The sequence below is a fragment of the Martes martes genome (genome assembly GCF_963455335.1).
Source record: "Martes martes genome assembly, chromosome: 15".
NCBI classification, from domain to species: Eukaryota; Metazoa; Chordata; class Mammalia; order Carnivora; family Mustelidae; genus Martes; species Martes martes.
In genome coordinates this window covers 33,526,008-33,541,517 of record NC_137903.1, presented here as the reverse complement: position 1 = coordinate 33,541,517, position 15,510 = coordinate 33,526,008, and the positions used below count along the sequence as shown (strand labels likewise).

The 15,510-nt window shown below is 40.6% G+C and overlaps 1 protein-coding gene across 1 annotated transcript in view; it reads right to left on the bottom strand.

Moving 5' to 3' along the window:
- Nucleotides 1-255: 255 nt before the first annotated feature.
- Nucleotides 256-15,510, bottom strand: part of CR1 (complement C3b/C4b receptor 1 (Knops blood group)) — a gene marked incomplete at both ends in the record, with an annotated part of 93,130 nt that continues 77,875 nt past the window's right edge. Inside the window, 7 exons of the mRNA XM_080824493.1 lie at nucleotides 256-359; nucleotides 978-1,157; nucleotides 3,922-4,149; nucleotides 6,147-6,232; nucleotides 7,431-7,533; nucleotides 7,636-7,812; nucleotides 8,531-8,929. Of these exons, the coding sequence (XP_080680619.1) occupies nucleotides 256-359; nucleotides 978-1,157; nucleotides 3,922-4,149; nucleotides 6,147-6,232; nucleotides 7,431-7,533; nucleotides 7,636-7,812; nucleotides 8,531-8,929 (1,277 nt within the window). The remainder of the gene's footprint in view (nucleotides 360-977; nucleotides 1,158-3,921; nucleotides 4,150-6,146; nucleotides 6,233-7,430; nucleotides 7,534-7,635; nucleotides 7,813-8,530; nucleotides 8,930-15,510) is intronic.

The following is a 15,510-nucleotide window of genomic DNA, read 5'->3' as shown; positions in this document are numbered from 1 at the left end:
TCCAGTGAATATCTTACCAGGTTCCATATTACTACATTTAGTGGTGCCCTCCCCTCATTAACATACAAATACAGGTTGCTACTTCTTTTTTATTTCCTTTGGTCATATCCCAGTGCTCAAGCTACCATCTCTATCCAGAAGTTCTTAACAGCTAACTTTCTGAAGTGTAGGTGATAGTCTAGTTTGCCTTGTCAAACTAGGTCAGAGATAGTATTGTTGTTCTGGAACTTATATCCTAGGGATAGTACTCTCAACTCACCCTTCATTACAAGAATAATGAACTGTTGATCCAAACTGGGTATCTGTGTTTATATGCACCGCGCCATTAAAGGGTTCTGGTGGAGCTCCACATGATTTTCCTGCAGGAAAGAAGCAGAATTTGGGGCTAGGTGTAGAGCTCAATTCGGTTTTTAAGATTCAGCCCAGAGTGTAGCATACTGAACAGCCTATACACATCTGATTGCTCCATAGAATTGACCATTTGAGGAAATTCACCATACAAGCTCAGAATCAAGCAGCTACAGAGCACTGCTTTTTAAAAAGACTACTCCCTAATCTCCCAATAAAAGTCATTTATGGATAAAGAATTGTTTTCTTATCCCATCAGCCTGGATCAAAGGCCTCAAAATTTGGGATTTCACCTCCATCGGGGTTAACCAAGCACCATTCTCTGTGACCTACGTAATTTTCTTTGGCGTCCCTATTTCATTCATTTCTGAGTTTTAGCCATCAAAGATCAACACCAGTGAATGGAAATTTCCCCTGGTCTTCCTTTTGTGAGAGACATTCCTGTGACATGAACATGGAGTCAAGGCACAGACTCCAGGCCATAAGAAAGGCTTACTGACAAAGTCTACTCTCCATTTAAATGCCTTGGGCAAACCTTGATATCTTGCCTACAAAATTTGAACAAATTAAATTAGATCACACAGATGCTTTGACATACATGAATTAGCTCCCAGGATGGTATTACTCACGTCTACAGATACCTTCGGCACTCGACCAGACCAAGTGCTCTAAGCAGGTGATAGAAAACATAGCCTCAAAATACCCAGGGGAACATTCATAATTCAAAGATGTCCCAATTGGAAACTCGGACTCATCAGTCAGGACTGTAGGCTTGGCAAACGGAAACTCTTCTGGGGCTTTACAGTAACCTGGAGAGGAAAACCACAGTGAGCAGAGTGATTTCCAGCCTACCTCCTCATTCTTTCCAGTGAAGCTGGTAGATGGGCTCAGAGAAGACGACTTACAATAATGGCAAAAGGTTTTCTTCCCCTTCAAGTTACCTTAGCATGGGGCTTTCCAACAGCATCTACTCATCAGGAAATTTTTTACTACTAGGAAGACTATTCACCTTTCTGGCCTTTCTGCTCTTGTTTTACCAAAGCAGGAATTTCAGCTAATGGTTTCATGTGTCAGGCCTATCAGACTGCCTGTGTGTAGGGTTAACCATTTATATCCTCATTTCTTGGTGTTAATATACTCATGTATATCAACACATATTTTACCTTCTCTCTCCATTTATTCCTCCCTACCTCATTCTCAGGGTGCCCACCACAAGCAGCCTCTCTGGCTCTAAATTGCAGTCACTAGTTGTAGTGGGTTGAATGATGTTCCCCCAGAAGGTATGTAAGGGCCTATTCAGCCAGAGCGGCCCCACCCCGATTGAACTGCCATTTTGTTGTAAAACTTAAATTGACCTTGCCCCCTCCCCCCCGAAACTTATTTAAAAGCAAGTCCGGGAAACCAGTCCCAGGTAACAAAGTCCAAATACAAGGGTGGGTCAGGCCAGGTGGTGGTACTCAATCAGTGGGGGCGCATACTGTCTCCTAGCTACCAAGGAGTATGGGCCCCCGCCCTTTGGGAGCCTCTTGGCGCCAATCCTAACCAAGGTGTGATAGGCTAAATCAAATGTATATTAGGGTAAATTGTAATTCAATTGGTCATCTAACATGACTGTGCAGCTTTTTCTGTGTGTTACAATCTCACTGGCGACCTGTGGCCAGGCCCAACCACATGGCCTTTGCTCTATAAAAGTTAGTCTGGAAAGCAGGGAGGGGTCGTCCTCTCTGTAGGGTCTGCCCCGACCAGTCTGTTTGATGGTTGGTTTGATTCCTGATGCTTGGCGCAAAATAAAGCTTAGCTTGACCTTCGCTTTATATCAGTCTCGCTCCTTTAATCACGGACCCATTATTGGGGTACCCAATTTTGGGGGGACCCAACAGGTACATCCATCCAGGACCTCACCATGGAAACTTACATGGAATAAGGGTCTTTTCAGCTATATTTAAAGTAACACTCTCAAAATGAAATTATATTTTTGAAAGGTATTTAAAAATTGTTTACTTCCTTGATATACTCTATTTAAAATCGATTGATATTTACAATGCTACTGCTTTTGGCATAAATATTTGTATATATTTCCTTTTCTTTCCATGGATTGCTTTTGCTTAATGTTTTTTAAGGAGCTTTCAATAGTGTGATGGGGAGAATAAAATTTCTAAGGAAAAAATGAAAAAAAAAAAAAAGATGAGATCATCCTGGATTACCAGGGTGAGCCCTAAACCCAGTAATGGGTGGTATCTATAAGAGATGGAGAAGGACATTTGAGACACCGAGACACAGGGGAGAAGGCCACATGAAGACAGAGACAGGGATTGGAATGATGTGTCTATAAGCCAAGGAATGCCAGGAGCCACCAGAAGCTGAGAAAGGCAAAAAAGGATTCTCCTCTAGAGTTCTGGGAGAGAGTGCAGACCTGCTAACACCTTGATTTCAGACTTCTAGCCCCCAGATCTGTGAAAGAAGACAGTTCTGTTGTCTTAAGCCATTTAGTTTGTGGTAATTTGTATGGAAGCCCTAGGCAACTACTCACCACTCTTCTCATTCTGATGCTAAGCCAGATATTTAAGAACAAGGACAAAACAGACTAAGCCATTGAGCAGCTTTGTCTAAGCTGCTATGTCTTCTTAATGAGAGGGTAGATCTCCTGCTGCCTATTTTGAATAGAGTCTGTTATATTCAACTATCTCCTTTTTGGAGGCAACTGCTTCTCTTTGTCCATTCAATAGGCATGGCTGGTGGCCTAGGCAATTTCATTTAAGGAAATCTCCCTGGATTCTGATATAACCATCCAGCTGGAAGGGGAGGGACGCCAAAGAAGGGTTAAATGCCTTTTGTCATGTGTTGCCCTTTCTCATTGGCATGCTTTTCTCTCTCATGAGGTCTTCCACATCTGGTGCCATATCCCCAGTGTACTCCTGCTTCCATCTTGGGAAGGCCTACAGTCAGGACTCAAGAACCAGGAAACCTCCAGTCTTTAGGAATAAAAAGGCTCTTTCTCTTTTGTACTCTTCCTTGAGCTTATTTTCCTTGCTTTTAACTCTCATAATGGAAAAGTTCAAGGACAAAGTTTAAGTTGGGGCTCAGAAGCCAGGTGACAAATGGGCATACTTTGAGTCAGGGTCTTTTTGGTTACTTAGCCTGTTCAGCATAGGACTAACTAAAGCCTTAGCTAAATACTCTCCATATTGCCAGTTTGATTCTTTGCATGCCCCTGAACCTGCAGGGAGTGTGTATCAGTTATCGTGGCATTGGTTAGTGTTCACAGCCAGTTATTCTCATGTCCTCTCCAAAGAATATGTATTTCTTCTTGATTTATACACGGTGCTTACTTCCTTCCCCTCACCCTTATCTCTCTCCTCTTACCCCACTCTGTTTACCACTACACCAGCAAGAAGAGTTACTCACATCTTACTATTCAAACACAGCTTGGAGTCATCTGTTTTAGCTATGAATGCAACTCTGACCCTTTCACTTATGACAATGTTGAACCCACAAGCAAACACCATATCTTACGGAACTGTCAAGGGTCTTGGCCAGATGTTCTGAATCCATTTGAGGTACATGGGTACTGACCTGCAGGACCAGCAAGTTCACAGCGAGGGGCGGGGCCGCTCCAAACCCCGTTCCCTTCATTGTCACTTGTGCAGCGGAGGGTGCTCTCCCCAACGAGGTTGAAGGTCATCCCTCTGGCCGGGTGGTGGTCACACATGTAAGTGATTTCCTTTCCATAGGGAACATCTCCCTGAGAAGGTCCGGTGTGCTGCCCATTAAGGATAGAGGGAGGATTTGGACAAAAGATTTCTGGAAAAAACCCAAGTGCTATAAGTTACATTAAAATATTTATATTTTAATCTGAATTAGTTCCACAATTACAGGATGCTGTGACTGTGTTGCCCATTAAATAATTAACTCTCACTGAGAGTAAGAACCAGAAGGTAAGTATATAAAGGTCTCTGTTGAGATGCTTCTAAATGAAATGACACTGAAACCAAAGCCCAGAAGGGACCTAATCATCCTGACCCCTGGGAGAGTGAAGACTTTTGAATGACTGAGAGCTCATTCTTTTAAATAGACAAAATAGACAAAAATCCTCTTAACCCCACTGAGAAGAAAATCATCCATTTAATAAGAAAATTATCTATTAATTCAACAGGACTTTTTTGAGGGCCTACTCTATATCAAGTACTATTTTAAGTACAAGGTAGAGAAAATCTCTTTTGACATCAAGGTTATTCATACCATAGAAATCATTCAAAATATATTATACATTTACTATTTGTCTATCACTGATTTAATCTCTTCCTGATGACTTGGGGCTATTATACTCAAAACCAGAACAGATGGTTATAGTAACGCTATCACAATGAGTGAAACATTTCAGTGTTCCTATACACAGATCCAGAAGATGCAGAAATGTAATGGCTTTTGAGATATTTATTGGTTTTTACAGGGTTTGTTTTTTTTTTTCCTCATTGAAGAAATGCACATTTCTTCTTTTGAGTGTAACTCTCTGGAGATACTCCTTCCCCTTTCTGCTTTGATCTGTATTTGGGAAGAGGATACCGCAACTTGAACGAATTATGAATAATCAAAAGGTGGATTGTTTACACTCTAGTAAGTGATTTTTGGTGTATCTGGGTCCGTGGAAGTATTTTTTCTTTCTTTCCCTCACGCTTCTTAACTATATTCCAGGAAAGTTAAGATTTTCAAACAGTTGACTTCCAGATATGAAGGATGTAATTATCGAGTTTCATTACATAAATCAATACAAAATTTCCAAACACTTTTAGAGCAAACTATTCCTTTGAAAACCCTCTATTATAGACAGGTATTTTTCAACAGCCATGATCAGAAGATGAAGCAACTCCTGTTTGATTTCATGAGGAAATACACGGGCAGACTGACTACAGTAGCAGTGTTTCTGTATTTAACACTTTACATTTCTGTCCCCTTAAAAACAAGTATAAACAACAGGAAAGCAAGGTCCAAGTCTGTCTCTTTTACAGGTGTATTCCCAATGTCTCATTGATTGCATTACCCTATTTTTTTCATAATAACACTTGGTATTACTTGAAGTAGTCTTTGTGTTTGCTTGTCATTATTTTTAAAGATTTAGTTATTTCAAGGTGGAGGGGGAGAGAGAAAGGGCAAAAACTGGAAAGGCAGAGGAAGAAGGAAAGAGACTGAAGCTGACTGAGCTCAGCTCTGAGCCTGATGTGGGGCTTGATCCCATGACCCTGAGATTGAGACCAGAACCAAAACCAAGACTCTGACTCTCAGCTGACCTTGCGCCCCAGGCACCCCTGTTTGCTATTTTTTGGTCTTTCCCTCTACACAAGAATAGAAACAACATGAAAGCAGGGTGCTAGTCTGTTTTGTTTACAGGTGTATTCCTGGTGTCCTGAAGGCTGGGTGGCACATACCCGATGCTCAAAAAAATTTGTCAAAAGAATGAGGCTAGGAATGAATGCTGATGGAGGCAAGGGTACAAAAACTACCCTTTCGACAGGAAACATGTTATAGGCTGTAAATCTCCCTCTTCTATGAAGATTTCTCTCCATTTGTAGCACACATTATGCTTATACACACTTACAGGATGATCCCCCACACATATGATGCTCAGATATATTTCCCCCAGAAAGAGCCCTTGCAGCAAAGAAAGATGTCGATCCAAAGTGGAGATCAACAAAAGGGGGCAAATATTAGGTAATTTTATAGGCAAGACACATTAAAGGAACAAACCAGCAAAGAAAACCAGGAGGGAGGTGCTGACCTGAACAGGCATTCCTTGTACTCACCTTCACACACAGGAGCACTGTCATTCCAAAGGCTTTCCATTTCAACCAAGACGCAGTAACTAGCAGAACTGCCCTTTAGGTGGAACCTGAGGAACGAAAGCAGTGGTGGTGGGGTGAGCGCACCGTTTCTCTCTCTCCTTCTGCTGAAATACAGTTTAGTGCCTGAGATAAATGCCAGGTGAAAAAGCCCAGGTCATCGGCTTTCTCAGCTGCCAGAGGCTCTGAAATCAAAACATTTGCAGGATTGCGGTTTCCAGTGAGGACGGAGCAGTGACAACGGTCTCTGGTTGTCAACCATCACGGGGTCATCTGTCCATCCTGCCCCCTGACCGCTCCCTGTCTGTCTCTGTCAGCAACTCTGTTCTCTAGGGCACACGGTAGCACTCTCCTCTCCTGGTACTCAGGAGGAAGACAACTCCCGATTCAAGTTGGTAAATCTGAGAAGGTGAGGAAAGACAGCAGAGGCTGCTGTTTTGGGCCAACACATTGGGAATGTTCCAGAACGACACCTTTGGCATATCCCCATTATTGATGAGTTAATGCAAATTATCTGGGGAAGGAAGGAAAAGGTGAGAAGAGAGGGTTCTTTGGAGACCAGTGGCTGCCTGGATTGCCTCCAGGGCTTTGTTGGGACAGATATTTGCTGCCTGCAAATATATATGGAGGACAGCTGCTCTGTCGTCCATGCTTTTTACCCGGCACTGCTGTTGGAACACAACACCAAGGTCATTAAGATTCCCGTAGAGGGTTCACGACATTACTGCAAACATGAGCGAAGGTCTTCATACTCCTGCGATACAGCCTAACACTAATTAGCTGACATAAAACTAGATGGAAAACTATTCCTATTGATGCTTTGTTCCTATTCCAAATTCCACTATTGACTGGTTTAAATTTTTCTTGGCACAATCCCTGCATATTACTTGTAATTAACTTTCTTTGACATCCCAATCGTTTTGTAAACAACCACTATGCAATATTTATCCTTTCATGCCTGCAAGTTACTTTTCATTCATACAGGTAATGTTTCACCTAAATATCCAAGATTTCTTGTTACACTTCTGCTGTTCGGTGCATTTACTGTTTTCCCTTTTCAAGCAGCTGTGGCACTTGGTTCCATCTGGTTCCCACCATACTTCCCAATCCCCGTTTCAGGTATCAGTCCTTTCTGGTGCTTCTTTGCCATTAGGCAGCTTGCTCTTTGGGTAGACCCCCATTGGCCCCGGTGTCAGCATGGCAGCATCGAGTCCTGAGTCCCCCGTCTCTCTGCCAGGTCATACTCACCCCTCATCACAAACGAAGGACACTTTCGCCCCAAGCTGGAAATTCAGTGGTAAGAGCACACGGCCATTAGGGAGTTGGTCCCGGAAGTCTGCACATGATTTCGCTAGGATAACAACAGCAACAATCAGAACAAGAAAAAACAGAAGTAAGATGGTCATGTGAGGACGGAAAAGACTGATCTGCAAGGAGATGACAGTGTAGGCACCTGTACATCTTGGGGCTGCTGGGCTCCAGTCTCCCTGGGGCGTACAGCGCAGAGACGCCACCCCTCGGAGATCATAGCCGGGCTCGCAGCTGTAGGACACTTCCTGCCCCGGGGAGAAATTGGCCTGGTTTTCTGCACTGTGCATTCCGTGCAGAATTTCTGGAGGCAGCTGACATACTGTGGAAAGAACAGGTGCGAAGGACCAGTCAGTGATGGAGAAACGTCTTTTACTACATTCTAAACCTTCCGAGGAGTCCCAGGCTTATCATTAAAGGGGAGCTCCGATGTACCAGAGGAAATCAAGTGATGCTCCTGGCCCCTCCTTTTACCGTTATGTAAAATCAGACAATGAAGGGATGTGCCCAAAGGCCTCACACCTAGTAAGAGGCCAATCACTGGAGCTGAGTTCTTCCTGGCACAAGGTCAAATGCATGAGCAGGCCCCTGAGGGTGCTTTCTCCAGTGCTGGCCAGTCTAATGGAATGACTAGCCCTGCCATAAAGGAGAATTGTGAAGGGTAGACGAGATAAGGCGTTGAAAGTGCTTATTGCACTTTAAAGTTAAAGTGGTTATTGCACAGCTGAGTAGAAAGTGCACCTCAGCCTTCAGGATATCGGGGAGATACTGGAGCTTGTATTTTGCTCTGAGGATGCTCAATATGAGAGTCCCAAAGGTCTCCTTCCTTGATTGATGAAGCTCCTGCTTTCAAAGTGAAGGCACATATACGTACGTGCACACTCACACACACACACACACACACACTCTTTCATAATTCATGCTTCATCTCCACACATTGTTCCCCCCATGCATCCTTCTCCCAGAACGAGCACTGACCTCCTGATCTCCCTGCAACCCATGCCCTTTGCCAGTCCCTTCAAAGCCTCAGTCAGACTCACCTCGAGAGCAGCTTGGCAACTCTGGTCCCCATTTGTTTTGGGCTTGGCATTGCACGCTGGAGGGTCCTTTCATGACAAAGCCGGGCTCGCAGATAAACCTCACGGTTTCATGTAAGGAAAATAAGGTCTTGTTCTCAGATACCCTCACTGCATTGTCGATGTCTGGAGGTGTGCACTTGTTAGGTATGATGCACTGAGGCGGAGGGCCGCTCCATATGCCAGCGCGATTGTCTTTGCTGGTGCAATATATCGATGGGTTGCCCACAAGCTCAAACTGCTTTTTCCCTCTCTGTCCCGGATGGCAGCGATAGGTCACCACGGTTCCATAGGGAAAATCTTCTCTGTAGAGGTTAAGGACATTTCCATTGGCAATGGCTGGGGGTGGCCCACAAAGAATCGCTGAGAAAAGAGATGGCAACTTAAATAATAGTGGATCCAAAAAAAAAAAATAGTGGATCAAACAGCTCGTCAGAAATGCAATGAGCAGAACTCGTTTTGCATTTGTTACTGGTTTTTAATCTTTGTTAACATGGAGATACATGTCTACAAGATTGTGATTTTGGTGGGCATAATAGCATGCCTTCTGCCTTTCCCACTTATGCTGTTTCCTATGAGCAGATGCGTTTTTTAAAACAATTTACGTTCCTTTCGTTTTAGAGAGCTCTTTGATGTATTATCGCACCGCAGTGCACACAGGTTTCCCGTACTCTTTTCCGTTTGCCTTCTTCTTTCCCAGTTTATTAGCAGCTCAGGAGAGCATCCAAAAAAATAAAAAGACCCTCACTGAAAGAAAAATGGAAGGGGAGAGAAACAACACAGATACACCAGTGTAGGAAGTAGAATTCAACACAGTTGCAAATGTATAAGAAAATTACATGAAAGTGTAGACTAATGTAATGTGAAAGGTTTTGAACCTGTAAATGATATGAATGGAAATAGAAATTACCAATATTCATTCAAGAAAATTAAAAAGATGAAATGGACAAGGAAATTTGTCAGAATAGAGAAATATTTTACATAAATGCTCTATCAAGTTACTTTCAGGTGTAATACACACTTCCAAATGTAATTTCAAATGTTTCATGAGGTGTAAAAGATAGAAAATTTACCAACTCATTTTTTCAAGGTGAAGTTTGATATCACAACATGATACCCCTATAGGCATGATCATATATTAGTCCACAAAACATCCTGAATACATTTGAAAGTATAGTTGGAGGACATAGTACATTGTATTACTGTAACACTATATAACTAGAACGAAGTAATTTTATCCAAAATTCCCAAACACATGAAATTAAATATAATATGTTTTAGGGTTCCTGGGTGACCTAGCCATTTAAGTGTCCAATTGTTGGTTTCCACTTGGGTTATGATCTCTGGGGGCTCTTAGGATTGATTGAGCCTGGCATTGTGAGTTGTGCTCTGTGCTCAGCTGGGAGTCTTTTTGAGGATTCTCCCTCTACCCCTCTTACCCCGCCCCAACTGGCTCTCTCTCGCTCTTTAAAAAAATCAACTAATCAATCTTTACAAAAGTAAATAAAAATAAAAATTCCTAAGGAGGCTACTACCTCTGGTAAGGGGAATCTTAATTAATTCAAATAAAAAATCAGTCTACTTCCAGTTCCTCCCCCCAAGAAAGACTATAGATGCTGGGTAAGTGATAAAATGTATCTGTGAATGTATCAGAAATCTAAGAAACTAGGGACGTATTCCTGGACCATGATGTGATAGGAGACAAAAATCCAGGTGGGAGTCAAGCATGTAGCCTGCTTTCCTGCTGGAAGGTGAGTTGAATCAGGAGGGGGCATCTGAGTGGGGAGTAGACCTGTGATCCTCTCATGGAGTCGAGGGAAAACACTGGAGTCCAGGTTTTGTCCTGTGGAAGCCATGGTAACGCCTTCGGACGAGTCCTGGGACCTCAAAGCCATGGGCCCTGAGTCTCAAGATTACTGCAGTTCTGCAAGTACTGTAGGTGGCCCAGAAAAATAACAAAATAACAGGGTCTGAGCTGAATGAAAGTGGTGCCTGATGGCTCGTGTCCCCAGGTTTCTGAAGAAATACCAACAAAGATCCTTTCAGAAGAAGGTTCGTCATCTAAGACCTCGAATTCATTTCTACAGAAAGGTTTTCAAATGTAGTTCCTGACATACAATCAAGGATCACCAGGTACTCAAAGAGAGAAAATCCCATGAAGAAGAGGTGGCAGACTCACTGACAATAGAAACGGAACCGTTAGGACCCCAGATACGGGAGTTGTTACTCACAGATTGGAAATAGTTATGTTTGTCTCTTTGAGGACAATGTATACGAAACCTAAACTTTTGCCAAGGACTAGAAACCATTAAAAACAATGGGGCAAATTTTGAAAGGAACCCAATACATGTTTTTATCATTATAAAATACAGTAGCTGAAATTAAGAAGCTGACACAATTAACAGCAGGTCAGACACAGCTTAACAAAAATCAATGAATTGGAATCTAGGACAGAAGGAAATTTCCAGAATAAAACACAGAGACACAAGAGAATCAGAAATATAGCAGAAAGATTAACAGACTTAAAGGATAGAGGGATAAGGCCTACTACATATGCAAGTGAATTCCCACAATGAGAGGAGAGAGATATCAGAGCACAGACATTGGAAGTAATGACAGAATTTTCCAAAACTGTTGAAAGACATCACTGAACCACAGATACAAGAAACCGTACAAACTGAAGCACTAGAAGTACAAAAAAAAAAAAAAAAAAAAAAAAAAAAATCTTCACCTAGACACATCATACAATATTGTAAAAAATCTTGAGCAATGAATTTTAAAAGCAGCCAGAAAACAGAGATGATAACTTTTAAAAACCCATACTTAGAAAAAAAAATAAAAACCCATACTTAGAAAAATGTTTAAAGATTCTATCAGCAAGAGACCTACAATATAAAAACACTAAAAGATCATTTTTTTTTGATCGAAGGAAAATAATGTTATAAGAAACTGATAGAACTGTCATATGGAGGACAGATAACAAAAATAGTTAATATGTGGATAAGTATGCATAAATACTGTTTTCATAAAAACAATAATAGTGTCTTTTGAGATACATGTAAAAGTACAAAAATTAACACAGTGAAGGAGATACAGGATATGATCATCTCAATAGAGGCACAGTGATAATTAGAATCCACATTCATGATAAATCTTTTAGAAATTTAGGTATAAAAGGGAATTTCCTTAATCAGATAAAGAATGTCTCCCCCAAATCTTCAGTAAACACCATGCTTTATGGTGACTATTCAAAACTCCGTATCATCTCTTCCATTCAGCATTTTACTGGAGTTCTAGCCAACACAGTCAAGCAAGAGAAATAAATAAAAGATACAAGAAAGAACGGGATTAAACATAGGATAATAATTTATCAGCGACATGATTATTTATGCAGCATATCCAAAAGAATATACAGATAAACTATTGCATTTATAAGTAAATTTAGCAAGATTGTTGGGTCCAAGGTCAAACGATTGCATATTTAAGAAACAATTAGTTATGTTACATTTTCCAAAGTTACATTTCTATGTTTACATCATTTTCTAAATTGGCAAATATTATGGAGAGAAATTAAAGCAATTTCAGAAATGGTGAAATATATCATGTTCATGAATTTACAACTCAAAAATGTAAATATGTTAGTGGTCCAAAGATTGATCTATGGAGTCCATAGAAAGTCAACAGAAATTTGAGTAGGTTTCTTTTTTGTGGAAACTGACAAGCTGATTCTAAATTTTGTCTGGAAATACAAAGGGCCAAGAATTACCAAATAAATCTTGGAAGAAGTACATGGTTAGAGGATACACCAGCAGGTATCTGGTGTACCATATATATCTGGTAATATATGCTATAGGCATGAAAACAGTGTGATAATTCAACCAGTGGAACAGAACCTCTCTGAAATGAGACCCACCTATAATGTCACCTGATTTAAGGTATTATACTATTGCCCTGTGATCTATGGGAACCGGTCTTTCTTTTTTCTCTCTTCTTTTTTTTTTTTTTCAAAGATTTTATTTATTTATTTGGCAGACAGAGATCTCAAGTAGGCAGAGAGGCAGGCAGAGAGAGATAGGAGGAAGTAGGCTCCCCACGGAACAGAGAGCCCGATGCAAGGCTCAATCCCAGGACCCCGGGATCATGACCTGAGCCAAAGGCAGAGGCTTGAAACCACTGAGCCACCCAGGCGGCCCTGGAACCAGTCTTTCTTAAATGGTTTTTTAAATAAATGCTATTATAGCAACAATGTCCACAATGGCCAAACTATAGAAAGAGCTGAGGTGTCCATAGACAGATGAATGGAGAAAAAAGATGTGGCATTAGGCAGAGGAAAATAAATCAATCAGAAAAAGACAATTATTGTATGGTTTCACTCATATATGGAATATAAGAAACAGCACGGAGGATCATAAAGGAAGGGAGGGAAACTGAATGGGAAGAAATCAGAGAGGGAGACAAACCATGAGAGTCTCAACTCGAGGAAACAAACTGAAGGTTGCTATTTTGTTTTTGTTTTTGTTTTTGCAGGTGTCATTTTATTTCTCATAATGTTCTAATAGCCAACATAATTAGTTTTTGATGTAGTGTTCAATGAATCATTAGTTGTGTATAACACCCAGTGTTCATTGCTATACATGTGCTCCTTAATAAACATCACCTGGTTACCCCATCACCCCACCCACCTACCTTCTGTAACCCTCAGTTTCTTTTGCGGAGTCCAGAGTCTCTCATGGTTTGTCTCCCTCACTGATTTCTTCCCATTCATTTCTCCCTACATCCCCAGTGGTCCTCCATGTTATTCCTTATGTTCCACATATGAGTGAAATCATGCGATAATTGTCTTTCGTAGCTTGACTTATTTCACTTACCGTAATCTCGTCCAGTTCCATCCATGATGATGCCAATGGTGGCTATTCATCCTCTCTAAAGGCTGAGTAATAATCCATTGTATGTATGTACCACATCGTCTTTATCCCATTCATCATTTGAGGAGCAACCTGGCTCTTTCCACAGTTTGGCTATTGTGGATATTACTGCTATGAACACTGGGCATTATATGCAACGGATGAATTATTGAACTCTACATCCAAAATTAATGCTCTACTATATGTTGGCTAATTGAATTTAAATTAAAAATATGATATTAGATGAATTGCCCATCCATTAGGAAAAACAAAGAAACAAAATGAGCAAACAAATTCCTTGACCAGACTCTACACCATACAAAAAATTAATTTGAGATGAATCACAGACTTAACTTGAAAGACAAAATGATGGGCAAAGTTTTCTTATGGAGAACACAGAAAGTAGTGGCCAGAAAGGATAGACATAGTAAGTCTTATTAAAGGACACTAGTAAAGTGTACATATTCTATCATCAAGAAACATCATAAGAAAGCAAAGGATGAGTTTTAGCCTGGAAGAAAATATGTGTGTTAGGCTTATTGGAAAATCTGAGATTGGATAACGAATTTCTCAAAGCAATAAAAGAGACACACAAACTGGCAAACATTGGAAGACAGTTTTGGACAGGCACTACACAAAGATATGAAAGGTGCTCAGCATCCTCAGTCTTTTGGAAAATGCAAATGAAACAGCAGTGAGCCACCAGCAACAGCTAAAATTTAAACATGTGATAAATACCAGGTTGGCAGAGATATGGAACAGCTGGACTTTTCATATGCTTCTGGTGCAAGAGTAAATTTGTCCACTCACTGTATAAAATCTTTGGGCAGGATCTATTAAGACTGACCACATTCATACCCAACAATTCCACTTATAGAAATGTCAACACTGTTTACATAGAACATGTAAACGTTTTCTCCAGCTGTGCATATATATAAACATTTGAATATTTACATGTGTGTATATGTGTACATTTATTGCCTATGCATAGGCCTAAAATACTACTGACATATAAACAGCTGAATTTACAAATTAATTGTTAAGTTCACACAATGAAATATAATACAATGAAAAAGATCCAGTTAATCTTACATGCAACAATGTGAATCAATCTCCGATACATATCATTTAACAGAAGCTGGACACAAAAGAGTACATGCTTTTTGATTCCTTTAATGTAAAATTCAAGCAGAGCCAAAACTAAGCTTTGGTGATAGAAGCCCAATAAATGGTCACTTTGGGAAGATAGCAACTGAGAAAGGGCATAGGGGAGGCTTCTGAGGTGGTAAAACAGACTATTCTCTGAGTGCTGTTTACATGCAGGTGTTCACTTAGCAAGGGGTCATTGAACTGAATGATTAATATCGTGTACTGTATTATGTGTATATGTATATATAGGTATATACATATACATATATATTTCAATAAATAAAAAGTCTACAGGGTATGAAAAATGTGCTGGAATAAAGACTTCCCAACAGCATAAACTCCAGGAGATATGGCTTTATGGGTGAGTTTTTTCAGATATCTAAGGAAGAAATAATGCCAGTATTACCCAAACTCTTATAGGGAAACAAATATATGGAAAACTATCAGCTGGCTTTATGAGACCATCATAAGTTTGATAACAAAAGCTCCTAAGGTCAGTTGGACATCCACCTTTGGCTCGGGTTATGATCCCGGGACCCTGGGATTGAGCCCTGTGTTGGGTTCCCTGTTCAGTGAGGAGTCTACGTTATCCCTCTCCTGGTAACTCTGCTTATGCTCTCACACGCTCTCTCTCTCTTTCTGTCAGATAGATAAAGAAAATCTTGAAAGAAAAAAAATACCCTCATAAGGACTTTCCAGAAAAAATATTACAGTCTAATCTCTCTAAAAAACAATAGGAATGGAATGATAAAAGTGTTCTAGAATTAGTGGTGCTGGTCTCACAACCTCATGAACACAGTAAAAGTCATTAAATTTATAGTTTAAAAGAGTAACTCTTATGATACATAAATTACATCTGAAAAACATCTAAAATATATTACGTATATTGAA